Genomic DNA, 18,399 nt, shown 5'->3' with positions numbered 1-18,399 from the left:
ATCGAGTTAAGTAGTTTTTATGTTGTGTTTCTTTGTTGTCTCCTTACTTATTACTTGTGTGTCTGTTCTGCTTTTTTGTTTAGTAGTTACCCTGAGGTTTGTATTCAAGATGTCGGGATAAGATAGTCCTTTTCTGATGGCTTCTAATTTCCATAGACTAAATCGATTCACTGCCTTTCCTCTTCCCCTCCTAAGTTGTTTTTTTCACATCTTATTTCATCTTGTGGTATGAGTTTGTGGTTGAAATGAGATGATTACCTCTGTTTTTTGTGTTTTCCTTCCCTTTGTTTTTAATGGTATACTTCATTGATTGCTATCCTGCTCTACTTCTGTCTACTTATTTAACTCATTACTCCATGCTTTTTAACCCCTCTCTCCCCCTTTTTTATCAGGTATGAGGGCTTTCTGGAGGATTTCTTGTGAGGGGGTTCATGACAACAAACTCTCTTAGCTTATGTTTGTCTGGGACAAGTTTTATTTCTCCATCGTATCAGAAGGATATTTTCACTGGATGGCATATTCTTGGCTGAACGATTTTGTCCTTCAATGACTTGAATATGTCACTCCAGTCTCTCCTAGCCTGTAAGGTTTCTGCAGAGACATCTGCTGAAAGTCTGATGGGGGTTCCTTCGTAGGTTATTTTCTTCTGCCTTGCTACCCTTAGTATTCTTTGTTTGTCTTTCAGTTTTGCCAGTTTCTCTATTATATGCCTTGCAATAGGTCTTTTTACATTGACATATTTAGGAGATCTGGCAGCCTCTTCCACACAGATTTCCTTCTCTAGGTTTGGGAAGTTCTCTGCTATTATTTTTGTTCAACAAGCTTTCTATTCCATTCTCCTTCTCTTCTCCTTCTTGAATACCTATAATACTTATGTTGCATTTCCTAATTGAGTCTGATATTTCTCAGACTTTCAAGGTTTCTTTTTAGTCTTAGTTCTCTCTCCTCCTCTATCTGGAGAATTTCAACATGTCTATCTTCCGTTATGCTGATACATTCCTCTATGGTCTCCACTTGAGCATTTGGGGAATCCAGATTTTCTTTTATTTCTCCCACTGTATCTTTCATCTGTAATATTTATGATTATCCTGCATAATCTCAGAGTTTTCTCCTGCTGCTCTCCTGAGGTGTTGGCTTGATAAAGTCACCTGCCATGAAAACTTTTGCCCCAGTTGAGGGATTACCTCTAGGCTGCAAGGGCCCTGGGGATTCTTTGATTTTCCCACAAAGAAACGTCCCCTCCCCTGCTTCTTCCTTCTTGGAGGCCTCCCATTCTCCCCGATTGCAGTCTTTACGGGGAAGGAGTGAAGATTTCTCTCACCCCATTCCAATTTTTCTAGGGGGTCTCCAACCACTCTGCCCTCCATCATATGGCTGCATGGGTTTTTCCAACTTTTTTTATGTTGTGTTTGGATGACCTCTGTTGGATTATGGATGTTTACTTTGTTCTGTATTGGAGGGGAAAGATTTCTGAGAGACTTCACTCTGCCATGATGGTGACATCCAATCCTTGGTATCTCATTTTGGTTTTTATATGCAATGCCTTAATGACAAATAATGTTGAGCAAATTTTCATATGTTTAATTGTCATCTATATATCTTCTTTGGTGAAGTGTCTGTTCAGTTATTTTGCTAATTTTTAAGTTGTTTGTTTTCTTACTACATAGCTTTAGGAGCCCTTTTTATATTTTGGATACTGATCTATTATAAATATGTTTTGCAAACATTTTTGACCAGTATAAAGCTTGTCTTTTCATTCTCTGCATAGTATATTTCACAGAGAAGATTTTTTTCATTATAAAGAAGTCTAACATATTTTTTTCTTTCATAGATCATGCCTTTAATACTGTTTCCCTTGAATGTGTCGATTTAGTTTCAGGAAATCTTTATGACCTAATATACAAAGCTATTTTGGAGGAAACTAAAGCAAAAGATTCAAGCCCACCAATATCTGATAATTTCCCTGAAGTGTGGTGTATTGAAATAATATCTACTAAAAGGAGCAATGATGAGGCAATTGACTAAACTATGTTAGTTCCCAAGATGAAAGAGGCAAATGATGTATCAAAAAATCAATAATGTCAGCAATGTAAAATAGATGGCACACAATACTGTTGAAACTGTTGAGGGTTCCCATACTGCTTGGTATTTCAAACTTATAAAGGTGATTATGACAATATTTTATTAATAAAGTAACTTGGCAATTCAATTTGAAAAAAATTAAATAAAAAGTCATCACCATGCCCAAGATCATCTAGATTTCCACCTGTGTTGTCTTGTAAAGTCTTATACTTTTCCATTTTGCACTCAGGTCGATAAATCATTTTGAGTTTTCTGAAATGTATAAAGTCTGAATCTAGATTCACTTTTTGCATGTGGATATCTAGTGGTTAAAGAGATTGTTCTTTCTCCATTGCATTGCCTTTGTTCTCTTCTCGAAGATGTTTCGACTCCATTTGTCTGGCTCTATTCTGTGCTCCCTCTTCTGCTCCATTGATCGGCATGTCTGTGTGTCCCCTGCACCAAACTGTCTTGATTGCTGCAGCCTTCTAGTAAGCCCTGAAATTGAGTAACGTCAGCCAAGTAACTTTGTTGTTGTCTTGCTCTCATGGAGTTGTGCTATTCTGTAACCACCTGTCTCTCCAATTTTAGATCTGCAGTTTGCCCTGTGACTTCAATTTTCTGGTGGACCTAAGGAGAGTTCATTCTTAGGTTGTTTATCTTTTTTCTTGATATGAGGAAGGAAGTGCTGACTTTCAAGTCCTTTATCTATGCAACCAGAAATCAAAACTCTAGCTTTTTCAATGTTTTTAAAGTTTGGCCCTCTTTTTTGAACAGTTCTGAATTCATTAGACCGTATAGTTTCTTGAGGCTTGGCATCTTCTCATTTTCTTTTTCCTGCCTGAAATAGGCTTAGGGAGATTGCTTGGCCACTTTTATCATGTACACTGATTTTCCCAGGGGAGGAACACTTTAGGATGAATTTTAACGAAATGACTAAAAAGATATCTAAGGAGGCATTATAAATAGAAAAGGGTACAATTACAGCCTGCCAATAAGATTCAACCCCAATAATTATTAAGTGGGTCTTAATGAAATAAGGTTATGCAAATGTGAACAAAAATCTGGGAACATATATGACCTTTTCTAATTTAAATGATAAATTATTTTAGGAAATACTGTGGGTTTTTGATTTTGTCCCAGCTGAAGAGCATGGCTTCAGAAAGCCTAGTGGTTATGACACAAGAATGTGGCCATGAGAGGAAGAAACAATTGCAGGTATAGGTATTAGAAAGTGTACCCAGGTTTTGAACAACTTTTAGTCTCAAAATTCTTTATCATTGTTTGGTCCACGATTGTCTCAAATTTTAACAATGTAGTTTCAGTTCAAAATATAGTTCCTTACAATTACGTGATTGACTATGTACCCACAAAACTTATGGAAGATAGATGTATATGTTTAAAAAAAGTTTTTCCTAAAAGTTAATGAATGTTGTAAACATTGTGTGATTTTTCATTGCAGTATTTTGAAATGGTATTTGAAAATTTAGAAGAGTTGGAATTACTAAGTGTTTTTGTCACATTCACAATGGCTATACCAAAAATATTTAAAGGCCTAGGAATGTTTTGTGTTTTCTATCTGTAAGTGTGCCTTGCTTTGTGTATGAGACACTTAAAAGGATCCAGTATATCAAATTAATATGTTTTTGAACCTAAGAAATTATGATAAACATGGAGCTAATGTTCAAGGTGATTTGATCAGTCGTTTCTTGCCAAATTAGTGCCAAAATACAAGCCTACAAGCTCATTACTGTTTCCAGGGCACATGCAACCGTCTAGCTCTGACTCTCAGCTCTGGTTCTGAGGTAAAATATTGTGAAAAGTTTCTTTTTGTCTACAGCAGAGAAGTAGCAAAGCAGCATGTCCCAAAGTTTCCCAAACATATATGTGCTCAACTCCCCACTCATAAAACTACAATATATCTGACTCCTAGTCATCCTTCCAGTCTGGCTCCCCTCCCACCTCCTGGGCCAACCCTGACACGGGGTTACCTCGTTCTGGGATTTCCTGGTCTAATGATCCCCTGAGCTGCTGAAAGGGAGCCTATGCATTGCTGATCATCCTTTCAATATGTTTCTCACCATCCAGACTGTATGGAATGTGTCCTCTTGGTCTTTGAATTCCTAAAGGATCACTGACTCATAAATGACTGCTAACTACTACTTCCCTAGGGAATGAAAACTCTATCCAGTCCTCTCCAGAAGTATCTATAAAATTACTGTTATTGTATCCCATTCCACCTCCACACACACACAGAAATTCTAGGTAAATCAATTTTTTGCTCTAATGAGTCAGGAGGAAAGAAAATATCAAGACTGGAATAGGAAAGAGATTTGTGGGGAAAATTTTTAATTGTTACAGGATGTGACAAATATTGAGTGCCTTTCTTTCCTGACCTATGGACTTAAATCTTGCTGAGTATGTGTTTCTAAACAACATGGATGAAATTCATGCTGATGTATGCAATTCCCAACATCTGAGACATTTCTTGCCTCACTATCCACACACAGGGCTTCTAGTGGAGATCAGGACAAAGGCCTCCAAGTTAATAATCATCAGAAAATGGATACTCAGGGTGGCCAGCAAACCTAAAATGAAAAAATATAATACATGAATGGATTCAATGACTCTGTTTCTAGGGTGGTACAGAAGTGATTTCTATGAAGCTGTCATTAGGGTAAAGTTAAACATTTTATTTCCTAACTGGGCATGAAGTCTGCCTTTCTTTCTTTCACAAACATGACTTCATAATATTAAATAATGATATAAATAATTAAATTATTTAAATGGTATTCCCTGCCCAGATATTAATACACAGAAGAAGTAGTGTCAAAACTTCAAAGACCTCCTTTTCACAGCTACATCTGTCAAGAAAACAACCAGGTCACCTCTCCTTTCTTTTGGAAATCCTCAGTGGGAGAAAAGAGTGGCTGTGCCGTGTTTTGAAGAAGACATGTCCAGCCACATGCTCAGAAATGAGAAATAATTTAAGCTAACACAGGTTACTGAGTAGAATTTCACTTCAATTTTTAAAGTTTATTAATTATTTACTAACTCCCCACCACAGAAAACATACTAAGTTATAATCATAAATCTAAAGAATTGCACATAAAAATTGGGTCCCATCTCCAAGGAGCTTACTGTACAGTAGAAAGCTGTCTATTCGCTAACAGGCCAAAAGAGAAAGTGATAGAATATAATGGCTTCTTATTAAAATATCTAATTTATTGGAAGTATGACTTATTGATTACCTTTCTCTCTTTATTTTTGCATAATTTCCCTATCTTATTCTTCAATTGAATCTATACTGATAAATATATTAGCAAGGATAAAAATATATTTACCAAGTTTTCAATATGCACAACTTGCCATTATGCCTTTTCCATACATTATCACATTTATTACAATTATGAATTAAAATTCTCACAGGCAGAAAAAATGTGCACTCTCTTTCGCTCATTAATACTGAAGTCCTTTTCTCAAAATTCCAGAAGCTTAGAGCATGAAGTAATCATAAAGACGTTTTATTGGCTAAAAATTCTCTCCAACAGTGGTACTTTTGCCTCCACATACTTCCAATGGTTTAAATCTCTCTTCTTAAAAGCTTTGTCTTCTTCACTGAGATCTTAGTTTTTCAGAAAATCTAAACCAAGAATTCTAATTGATCCCACAAGGCTAGCCTTTCTAGAGGGAAATGCATTATTTGGGTTCTGAACAAACATGCATTGAAAAAGAAGGAAGAAATTTGGAAACTTGTGAAGGACATAAACTTAGCAGGATCTCATGAAGATACCATATGGGACTGATGGGCATTTCTGGCATGGACCACAAACTTTATGGAGAATCTTTTAATCTGATAAAGAATTGAGAAGTTGGGAGAAGAAGATGAAAAACACAGTTTTGTAAACATTGAATTAGGCTACACTGGTGATATCCACAGTGTATGTCCACTGGATTGTTGTAGAAATGGTAGGCATACATGGAAGATGTAGATTCAGCAATATCTAGCTTCTTGGAAAGTTCCTTGGAGTGATGAGGGCAGGACATATGTGTGAAAGTTCAAGCTTACCCTGATCCATTCACCCTGCTGTTGTGACAGTGAACAAAGCTCTGGAGTGAATCTGGGATGACATTCTAGAAAGTACCTGTCCCATCTCTGTCTCAAACTGGCCTCTGTCCTCCTGGTATTGAGGTAAATTTTAACATCATACACTCATTATCAGAAAATGAATTGAGCCCAACATGTTGACCAAAGTCACTTACATTTCTAAAGTAACATATCGCAGATTTCGGTTTAGGCCATCTAGGACTTTCATGTCCTCTGAAGTCAACTGGAACCCAAAAGCCTATCACAGAAATAGAAAGATTTTCACAAATTTTAGATTGCGTAAATACCAATCCAGAAAATTCAGGCAAATCGGATTGAATGGTACAGAGGCAACACTCAAAATGTCTCACAAGTTTCCAAACAAGTTTTTAAACACATCAGCAAAATACTCAAGTGGTAATAAATATAAGGCAAAAATTAAATAGAAATCCATCCCTAGGTAGAGTATATTAAAACTGCACAAGACAACAGACAAAAGGAGATTTTTTTAAAAGCTGAAGTATCAAAGTTGACATTATTCAAAGAGATAGGGTAATGAGCTCAGCAAATCCAGAAAAATCTAGAAATAAATTTTGAAAATAAAACATATAATTTGGTAATTTTTAATAATACATGTGGATTTCTAAAGCCCACCAATAAAGAGTTAGAATGTGGAGAAACTTTTTCCAAGGTCATTTAAAGCAATAATTTTTGAAAAACTAATGATGTCATATTCAAAGGACACAGTAACTGGCTTGAAGGGGATGTCACTATCTAAATGGAGGACACTTTAAGCACCAAAAAGAGTGTTGATAATGGCTAATATGTTGAAACAAGTAAATCCATCAATCCATAATAATGTTCTAACATAGCAATACATACAGTAGTTGGAAGGATAGATTCAGAGATGGACAATTTGATTGATAGATAGATAGATAGTAGGAAAAATGTCAACGATATAACAACTGATGTATTTAAGTCATGCATTTATTGCAATTGCTCTTTCAACTTTCCTGCACATTTGAAAATCCTCAAAATAAAAGATTAGGAAAAATTTATCAAAAGGGTATCTAATTTATCACTTATCTATGAATAAAGCTAACAAAAGAATTATGTAAATGCCATTGTCGAAAAAGTTATGAAATTTATTAAACATATATAATGAATACCAAAGTGATTAAAATTAATGTTATGATCATGGTTTAGAGATATTAATATTGTAGAGAAGACATTTTTCTTCAAAGTTATCTATAGTTTGAATGCAATATGAATGGAAGATTTATGCTTTTATTTTTGTGAAAATTGATAAGTGACATTATTTTAACATTAAATAACAACTAGTCAAGTGATGTCAGCATCATGGCACAGTGAGGTCTCTCAGAAATCTTTCACTTCCAATATACAATGAAAATAAATCCATGCTCCAACAGATGACATCCACATACAACATAAAAAACGTCACAGTGACTATGCAGCTATGTGATGGAGGGCAGAGAGGCTGAATCCCCCTTGGAGGAGGAGGATGAGGTAAGAGAAATCTTTGTTCCCTCCCTTAAAGACTGCAATTGGGACCATGTGAGGCCTCCTAGATGGAAGGAAGTGGGAAGGAGATGTTTATTCACAGGAAATTCAAGGACTCCAAAGGACTCTTGCAACCTAGAGAGAAGCCCTATACAGGGGTGAAAGAAAGTTTTCACTAGGAGGGACCTTACCAAGCCAACACCCCAAGAGAGGAGAGGGAGAAAACCCCGAGAGCACACAGGAGAAAGCACACCTCCCCCCAACTGCTCAATGCCAGCTCTAGTCCCTGGGATTTTACCTGAAGGCAGAAGACTCAGAATATGTGGCTTTTGACACCAACCAATTGACAATAGGTGGAAACTGTAACTGAATAACACCAGGATGCATAAGAACTGAGCCACCTCCTCTAGCAATAGGAAACACTATATTATAACTCCAGACCAGAGAGAAAATAACAAGTACCCAGAAATAAGGCTTGAGAACACAGAAATATGTAATCTAAATGACAAAAGGATTCAAAACAGCTATCATTAAAAAACTCAATGAAGTAAAAGAGAATGTAGAGAAACAATTCAACAAGTTCAGGAGATCCTTCACAAAAGAAATAGAAACTATAAAGAAGAACCAGTCAGAAATGTAAGACATGAAAGATACAATGAAATAAATAAAAGAAAATATGGATTCTCTGAATGCTCAAACAGACACCACAGAGGAGCATATCAGCAAAATCGAAGATAAACATCTTGAAATGCTCCAGATAGAAGAGGAGAGAGAAAAGCAAGAGTAAAAAGAAATGAAGAAAGTCTCCAAGAACTATCCAACTCAATTAGGAAAAGAAACATAAGAATTACAGGTATTCCAGAAGGAGAAGAGAAGCAGAATGAAGTAGAAAGTTGTTGAAAGAAATAACAGCAGAGAATTTCCCAAACCTAGGGAAGGAAATTCATGTAGAAGAAGCTGCCAGATCTCCTAACTACGTCAATGTAAAAAGACCTACTGCAAGGCATATAGTAGTGAAAGTGGCAAAACTGAATGACAAGGAAGAATACTAAGGGTAGCAAGGCAGAAGAAAATAATCTACAAAAGGAACCCCCAACAGACTTTCAGCAGATGTCTCTGCAAAAACCTTACACGCTAGGAGAGACTGGAATGACATATTCAAGTCATTGAAGGACAAAAACTTTCATCCAAGGATATGCTATCCAGGGAAAATATCCTTCAGATATGATGGAGAAATAAAACCTTTCCCAGACAAACATAAGCTAAGAGAGCTCATAGCCACAAGACACCCCCTACAAGAAATCCTCAAGAAAGTCCTCATATCTGAAAAGAAAAGGGGGGGGGGGCGGAGGAAGGGGTTACAAAGCACAGAGTAAGGAGTTAAATAGGTAGACAGAATCAGAGCCTGATAGAAAATACTCAAGTATAGCTTTAAAAACAAAGGGAAGAAAACAAAGAAAATCTTGTCATTTTAACCACAAAATCATAACACAAGATGAAGTACGATGTGGGAAAAACAATTTAGGAGGGGAAGAGGAAAGGGACTGAATCGGTTTAGTTTAAGGAAATTAGAAGCCATCAGAAAAGGGCTATCTTATCCATGAGAACTTGAATGCAAACCTCAGGATAACCACTAAACAAAAAGCAGAACAGAGACACAAATAATAAAGAAGCAGAAAACACAGAAACAAAACATAAAAAACTGCATAACTCAATTGGTAGACCAAAATACACAGGATGAGAAAATAAGGAAATGCAGGAGAACCAGAAAACCAGGGATAAAATGGCAGCATTAAGATCTCACATATCCAAAATAACCCTAAATGTAAATGGATTGAGTTCTCCAATAAAAAAACACATAGTGACAAGATGGATTAAAGCACAAGACCCAACACTATGCTGCCTCCAGGAAACACATCTCAGCTCCAATGTCAAACACAGCCTCAGAATGAAGGGAAGAAAGATGATACTCCAAGCTAATGGCAAACAAAAGAAAGCAGGTGTGGTAATATGTATATCAGACAAAGTAGAATTCAAGATAAGAAAAGTAAAGCCAGACAAAGAGGGGCAGTATATAATGATCAAAGGGACATTCCATCAAGAAGAAATAACAAAAATATCCATGCACCCAACACAGGAGCACCAAAGTACATGAAGCAATTATTAACAAACCTTAGAGAAGACATTAACAATAACACAATAATAGTAGGGGACCTCAGCACTCTACTCACATCAATGGATAAATCATCCAGACAGAAATTCAGTAAGGAAAAAGTGGAGCTAAAGGAAAAGCTAGACCAGATGGACTTAATAGACATATATAGAATACTCCATTCAAAAACAGCAGTATACACATCCTTCCCAAATGTGCATGGAACATTCTCAAGGATAGACCATATGTTGGGAAACAAGGCAACCCTCAATAAATCTAAGAAGACTGAAATAATAACAAGCATCTTTTCTGATCAAAATGCTATGAAGCTAGAAATTAATTACAAGAAAAAAACTGAGTAAAGGATAAAGATGTGGAAACTAAACAACATGCTATGGAACAACCAATGAATGATTGAAGAAATTACAGAAGAAATCAAAAGATATCTGGAGACAAATGAAAATGAAAATGTAATTACCAATCATATGGGATGCAGCAAAAGCCATATTAAGAGGGAAATTCATCACAATACCGGCTCAAGTTTACAAACAAAAAACCCTCAAATAAGCAATCTCAAGCTACATCTAATTGAATTAGCAAAAAAAGAACAAAGAAAGCCCAAAGTCAGCAGAAGCAGTGAAATAATAAAAATCAGAGCAGCAATTAATGCTATTAAAACAAAAAAGGCAGTAGAAAGGGTAAATAAAACAAAGATCCAGCTCTTTGAGAACATAAATAAAATTGACAGACCCCTAGCCAGTGTTATAAAAAAAGAGAGAAAGTTGAGATAAATAAAATTAGAAATGAAGGAGGAGAAATAACAGCACAGAAATACAATGGATTATAAGAGAAAACTACAAAAAAGAACACATCAACAAAATGGACCATCTAGAGGAAATGGATAAATTCTTAGACTCTTACAACCTCCCAAAGCTGAATCAAGAAGGAATAGAGAACCTGAATAGACCAATCACAAGTAAAGAGATTGATACAGTAATCAAAAGAATCCAAGAGAATAAAAGCCCAGGACCAGATGGCTTCCCTGTGGAATTCTAACAAACTTTCAGAGAGGATTTAATACCTATCCTCCTCAAGCTATTTCAAAAAATTAGGGAAGATGGAACGCTTCCTAACACATTCTACCAGGCAAACATCACTCGGATACCAACCCGTAACAAGGGCAACACAAAAAGGGAAAACTACAGGCCAATATCGCTGACGAACATATATGCAAAAATTCTAAACAAAATAATGGCAACCTGAATACAGCAATACATCAAAGACATCGTATATCACGATCAAGTGGGATTTATTCCAGGGACACAGGGATGGTTCAACAACCACAAATCAATCAATGTCATGCACTGTATTAACAAAATGAGGAAGAAAAACCACATGATCATCTCAATAGATGCAGAGAAAGCATTTAACAAGATCCAACAGCCATTTATGATAAAAAAAAAAACTCTTAACAAAATGGAGATAGAAGGAAATTACCTCAACATAATAAAGGCCATGTATGACAAACCCAAAGCCAACATCATACTCAATGGGAAAAAGCTGAATGCCACCCCCCTGAGAACAGGAAGAAGACAAGGATGCCCACTCTCACCACTCTTATTCACCATAGTATTCAAGGTTTTGGCCAGAGCAACTAGGCAAGAGAAAGGAATAAAAGGAATCCAGATAGTAATTGAAGAAGTGAAGCTCTCGTTGTTTGCAGACGACATGATGTCATACGTAGAAAACCCTAAAGAATCCACCAGAAAAGTATTAGAAATAATTAACAATTACAGTAAAGTTGTGGGATACAAAATCAACATGGAAAGATCAGTTGCATTTCTGCAGTCCAATAGCGAACTTGCAGAAAGAGAACTAAGGAATTCAATTCAATTTAGTATGGCATAAAATGAATAAAGCTCCTAGGAATAAATTTAACTAAGGAGGAAAAGGGTTTATACATTAAAAATATAAGACGTTATTGAAAGAAATAGATAATGACGTAAAGAGATGGAAAGAGATTTCATGCACATGGATTGGAAGAACAAACATAGTTACAATGTCCACACTACCTAATGCAATCTACAGATTCAATGCAATCCCAATCAGAATCCCAATGACATTCTTCACAGAAATAGAGCAAAGAATCCTAAAATTCATATGGTGCACCCAAGGATCCCAAATTGACAAAGAAATCCTGAGAAAAAAGAACAAAGCCTTAGGCATCACAATCCCTGACTTGTAAATGTATGAGAAAGCCATAGTGATCAAAACAGCATTGTATTTGTACAAAAACAGGCACACAGATTAATGGAACGGAACTGAAATCCCAGACACAAAAACACACATCTAGAGACAACTAATCTTTGGCAAATGTGCCAAGAACATACAATGGAGAAAAGACAGTCTCTTCAATAACTGGTCTTGGGGAAACTGGACAGCCAAATGAAAAAGAATGAAAGTGGACCATTATCTCATGCAATATTCAAAAATAAACTCAAAATGAGTCAAAGACTTGAAGATACGTACTGAAACCATAAAAGTCCTGGAAGATAATATAGGTAGTAGAATCTTTGACATTGAACTTAAAAGGACATTTTCGAATACCGTGTCTTCACAGACTAAGGAAACAATAGAAAACACAAACAAGTGGGAGTTCATCAGGATAAAGAGCTTCTGCAAGGCAAAAGAAACTAGGATCAAAACCAAAAGACAACTGACCAATTGGGAGAAAATTTTTCCAAATCATATATTCAATAAGGGGTTAATCTCCATAACATAAAAGGAACTCACATAACTGAACAACAAAAAAGCAAACAGCCCAATCAAAAAATGGGCAGAGGATATGAACAAACGTTTTTCCTAAGAAGATATAGAGATGGCCAACAAACACATGAAAAGATGTTCAATGCCAGTAATCATCAGGGAAATGCTAATCAAAAGTACACGAAGATACCACCATATGCCTGTTAAGATGGCTACAATCACTGCAGCTAAAAATAACAAATGTTGGAGAGAAGAGTGTGGAGAGAAGGGAACCCTCATACACTGCTAGTGGGAATGACAACTGGTGCAGCCACTATGAGAAACAGTATGGAGATTCCTCAAAAATCAAAAAGAGAGCTACCATATGACCCAGCTATCCCACTGCTAGGTATCTACCCAAAGAACTTGAAATTAACAATCTGAAGTAAGCTATGTACCCCTTTGGTCATCGCAGCACTAATCACAATAGCCAAGACATGGAAACTATCAACTGCCCATTGAATGATGATTGGATAAAGAAGATATGGTATAAAAATAATGGAATACTACTCAGCCAGAAAAAAGACAAATTCATCTCATTTGAAACAACATGGAAAGACCTGGAGGGAATTATTCTTTGTGAAATAAGCCAGACTGAGAAAGACAAACACCAGATGATTTCACTCATGTGTGGAATATAAACAAGCACATGGAAAAAGAAAAAAGTTCAGTGGTTACCAGGGGAATGGGAGTGTGTGGGGGGGGGTGGACACAGGGGGTGGAGGGGAGCACCTTCTTGGTGACAGACAAGAAATAATGTACAACTGAAATTTCACAATGATGTAAACTATTATGAACTGAAGAAAAAAAATAAAAATAGGACAACTAGTCAAGAATAGCCAAGACATTCTGAACTAAGAAAAAGGAATAAAGAAAAAATTTTAAAATTCTGAAAAACAAGACTTACTTTCCATGATAATGTGACAGTAGAGAAAATTAAGTAGTTGTATAAAATAAAGAGGCAGGAAATAGACTGAGGGACATTGGATATATGACAGAGAAGACAACACAAATCTGTGGGAAAATATGGACATTTGGATTTCCATTTAAACATATACATATTTGAGTCCATTTTCACATCATATTAAAAAATTAATTCGGTGTATTAGAGACCCAAATTTGAATGAGAAGACAAAAGCACTTTTGCAAGATTCTCTAATCCTTGAATCTGCCCTGGCCTGTAAGTTGTACTGGACAATAAAATTTGCCAGAAGCAGGAGTGAGTCCATTCTGAGACTACATATGAAAAGACGCTGCAAGTATCTTCTCACTTCCTTGAGATCCTGCCACTGTGATGTGATGAAGTACAGGCTAGTTGTCTCCAGTCTAGCCCATCGTGTGAAAGGTTATAAGGAACAGAGTTTAACCACCACTGACAACAGCCAAAATAACTTTGTAAAGCTGAGCTGCAGAGTTATTTGTCATTTAACTGCAAATACATGACAAACCTCAGCTAAGAAAACTGCTTAGTTGAGCCCAGGCTAATTGTCAAACCACAGAATCATGAGCCAAATAAACAGCTTTTGTAGTAAAATTCTAAATTGGGGATCATTTGTTATGCAGCTATAGCTAATGCTCTCCCTACACATAAATAAAATGAATAACATCTTAATAAAAATGGACAAAGACTTGATCGGGGACTCCACAAATGTGGAAACTCAGAGAGAATAAATACATGAAGATGAAAGTACATTATTATTCAAGGAAATGCAAACTAAATCACAGTGATTTGGAGATTGAAGATCACTGCTACATTCTGAAGTTTGCATGCCTCCAAAATCATATGTTGGAAACCTAACCCCCATTGTGGTAGCATTAGAAAGTATGTCCTTTGAGGGTTAACTAGGTCATGACAGGGGAGCCCTCTTGAATGAGATCAATGCCTCCATAAAAGAGACCAGAAAGAGATCCATTACCACTTCTACCATGTTAAGATACAATGAGAAATGTGAGTCCCAGAAGGAAGCTATCATCCAACCACATTGGCACCTTGATCTCAGACTTCCAGCAACTGGAACTGTGAGAAATAAATTTCTGTTGTTCACAAGACCTCCAGTCTATTGTGTTTTCTTATAGCAGCCTAAATAGATAAAGAAAATCCCCTAATCCATTTCCCTCATTTTAGAATCAAGAAATGAGATTTACTTTCATAGGGTTAAAGAGTACATTGAAGACTTCATGCTAGAAATGAAATCTCTCTTTTCTGTCCAATCTCTTACTGTGGCAACAGCAGGAGAAAACCGGTGGCAATAAACATAAGGTATACATGCATGGGAAATAACAGATAACTCATCTGAGCCCAAAGATGAATTGAGAGCCTTACAAAGAAGAACACACATGAAGGATATTATGCAGAAGACCTATGCCCACAGCCTCACTCATCACCTGCACATTCTCTTTGATCCGCTTCTCATTGTAACTCTTGGCCAGGACCACCACCCCACGCTGTAGCTGGTAGCGAAGGGCAATCAGTGCTGGAGTTCGCTTGTACTTTTTTGCCATGGCACAAAGAACTGGATCCTCCAAGAGGACTGGGGAGCTCTGGTCTATCCTGGAGGGAAATGCAGTAATGTTGAAGACCTGAGACTCAGTACTCAGTTTGTTGGGAGACTTCCAAAACAGACTCAGTAAGTCCACTCTGGACCAGTGCTTCTCAAAATGTAGTCCTGGGACCAGAAGCATCACTATCATCTGGGAACTTGTCAGGAAGGCAAATTCCATCACTTCCTCCAAGACCACCTGATTCAGAAATTAAGATGTAGCACCTAACATTCTGTGTTTTCAAATCCCTCCATGTCATTTAGATGCAGGCTTGAGTTCAGACTGATGTTTCCAAATCATGAATTTTTTCTTACTCCTTCTCAGTGGCTGTCTTTCTTCTCTGATCCTAGTCCTCAAAGTAAGAACAAAGGTATGAAAGGAGAAAGAGGAAGGGAAAGTATAGGATAGTTTTTATTTTCCTTTTCTAAGATATTGATAAAAGTTGAGTAGTCCCAAAATGATGATAACTACTTCTTTTATCGTTACTCATAGTGTGCAATATTTCTATAGAAGTTTGCAAAAATGTTTCAGATTATAATTTTTTCTCTCATGATAAACCTGGGTGCTATATATACATATACATATATGCATATATTGTATACATATATATGTATATTGTGTGTGTGTGAGGAAGATTGGTCCTTAGCTGACACCCATTGCCAATATTCCTCTTTTTGCTTGAGGAAGACTGTCCCCGGGCTAACATCTCTGCCAATCTTCCTCTGTTTTTTACATGTGGGATGCCATCCAGCACAGCATGGCTTGATGAGTGTCATGTAGGTCTGTACCTGGGATCCGAACCTGAGGGCCCTGAGCCAAAAAGTGGAATGTGTGAAATTAACCAGAATGTCACCAGGCCAGCCCCTGGGAGTTATATGTTACCATTCTGATTTTAGACATAAATTAAGTGAAGCTTAGAGAGTATATTACTGAAAATGGCTTAATTAGTTAGTAAATAAATAAATCATGACTTAAACTTATGTCTTTTGTCTGAATTTTTGGATCATATACAGATGTTAATGCAGGCAATTGCTATTGATTAAGCAGTTACATACAATAGTAAAGAATTGGCAGGGTGATGGGGTGATAACGGACAAGGATTTTTTTCCATCCCTCCTCTTTCTCCACCAAATTGATTGAGAGTTCATTCCGGAAAACTGAGTGGGGTATCATTAAAACTATTTCATCAAAAATAGTGTTTTAGGGAATCTCCCTGTTGTCTTCATTACCAATGTTCACGTTGGCTTCCCAAAGCACTGTAGGCAACCAGGACAATATCCTTTGACTTGCAGAAATCCAACAGTTTGCTCTGGTTGAGATAAGGGTGACATTCCACCTGCAGAATACCAAGATAGAAGAGTGTCAGATTATGTGAAATGACAATATTAAAATAAAACAGGTTAAAAGCAAAAAATAAGCTGAATAAAAATCTGTGTATTATCAAATTTAAACTGGAAATATGAAGATAAGTAATTATTTTTTAAAAATAAATATTATATCTCTGTTCTCTAAAAGCATAAAAAAAAAAAACTCGAAAAAGGATGACATTCCTGAGAACAAGTGACTCCATGGATCAGATCTTGATTACTCGATACCATGGTATAATGCAAGAAGACATGGCTAATTCTAGATCTTGGATAGGAAAAGAGCTGTTTGAGCCTTCGACATCAAATAGTGCCAGAAAGCAAGAAATTATTCAGACTTGTGAAAAGATATCTAAAGGACAAAAGAACCATTTTGATGGGGATTAAAATGGTGACATATGGTAGATTTGAGCAACAAAGGGAATAATGACTAAAAGCAATTATAACACATACAGTAAGTAAAAACCATGAGTGCACAGTGATGAGAGAAAGAGAGAGAGAGAGAGTAAGATGAGGGAATTTTCTGTTTATGATAAAATTCCAGGTAAAAAAAATTATAAAATAATGCTTAAAATGGAAAATAACTATTTACAAATCCCAATGAAATAACTAATTGAAGGTAAAATAATTGATGGCTACTCAACCACTATGTGAAAACTTGAGTGCATTATGACTTTCACTGATATAATTATCACTGGACAGATTGCTAGATAATTTCAAAGCGGAAAATATACATTTACAAAGAGAATGCCTGACTACAACTACCTTAACCAAGACAAACAAACTAACACCCTTCACATTGGGACAATTTGTCATGACAGGCTGCCTACCAGAGTGCAATTTCAGGGACACAGCATGCAAAGGACATTTTCTTGCCATAAATATTTAACATTAGTGCAATAAGGCATTCAGATCTAACTTCTAGTTTTATAGAAACTGGGACTAGAGAAACAAGTTAGTTAATATCACAAGACAACAATTGGAAAAATTCAGAATATCCAACAAAAATCTGTCTGGAAGTCATGGTACAAAAGAGGTTGAGTGACCATTTTTGCTTAAGAAAGCTTATTAAACATGAATGAAAGTAAAATATGGTCCACAATTGGCTCCTGATTAGAAAAGGCCTACAAAAGCCATTGGGAAAACCATAGGAAAGTTTGAATATGGATTGAATGCTAGATCGTATGCTTTCTGAGGTTTGTAAGGGGAATTGTCATATCTACAACTTACTTTGAAGAGGGTCTGCGAAAAATTACACATATATATATATTTACAGAGTTATATTTGGCAATGTGGTAAAATGTTAAAAATTTTGAATGTAGGAGGGAAAACATGGATGTTCTCTATCATACTCGACTTCTCTTACTATCTGAATATTCATAATAATATTCATAATTTTATTCATTCATTTTATTCAATTCATAATAAAAATTGAGAGTAAAACTAATGCTAGTATCACATGAAAGTTTTAACATTTATAATTGAAAATCAGAAGTGCTATATCACTATATGTCAAATTATTGAATTTTATGTCACATTTTCCAACAGAAGATGCTTTCTTCTTGACTCCAAGTTATACTTTGAGGACATTATGGTAAATGAAATAAGACATTCATATAAGGACAAGTACTGCATGATACCACGTATGTGAGGAATCTTAGTTAGTCATACTCATAGAATCAGAGAGAAGAAATGTGGTTGCCAGAAGTGGAGAGGAGGGAGAAGCCTGGAGTTGTTCGCTGTGGCCTTGGAGTCTCAGTTACGCAAGATGAATAAGTTATGCAGATCTGCTCTGTAAGTCCCCATAGTTAACAATATTGTATTGTATTGTGTTGCATCCTTCAAAATTCTATAAGAAGGTAGATCCC

The 18,399-nt window shown here is 36.2% G+C and overlaps 1 protein-coding gene across 2 annotated transcripts in view; it reads right to left on the bottom strand.

Annotated features, from left to right (window-relative positions):
- Positions 1-4,393: 4,393 nt before the first annotated feature.
- The window catches only part of LOC139080562 (aldo-keto reductase family 1 member C23), a 39,230-nt gene continuing 25,224 nt past the window's right edge, over positions 4,394-18,399 (bottom strand). For both annotated transcript variants that reach the window (XM_070601966.1, XM_070601967.1), the window contains 4 exons: positions 16,397-16,503; positions 15,012-15,177; positions 6,325-6,407; positions 4,394-4,649 (listed from right to left, as the gene is read on the bottom strand). In XM_070601966.1, the coding sequence (XP_070458067.1) occupies positions 4,607-4,649; positions 6,325-6,407; positions 15,012-15,177; positions 16,397-16,503 (399 nt within the window). In that variant the 3' untranslated portion in view covers positions 4,394-4,606. The remainder of the gene's footprint in view (positions 4,650-6,324; positions 6,408-15,011; positions 15,178-16,396; positions 16,504-18,399) is intronic.

The sequence above is a fragment of the Equus przewalskii genome, chromosome 30, assembly GCF_037783145.1.
Source record: "Equus przewalskii isolate Varuska chromosome 30, EquPr2, whole genome shotgun sequence".
In the NCBI taxonomy this organism is placed as follows: domain Eukaryota; kingdom Metazoa; phylum Chordata; class Mammalia; order Perissodactyla; family Equidae; genus Equus; species Equus przewalskii.
The sequence above is the reverse complement of the archived record's forward strand: the minus strand, read 5'-3'. Positions and strand labels throughout refer to the sequence as shown.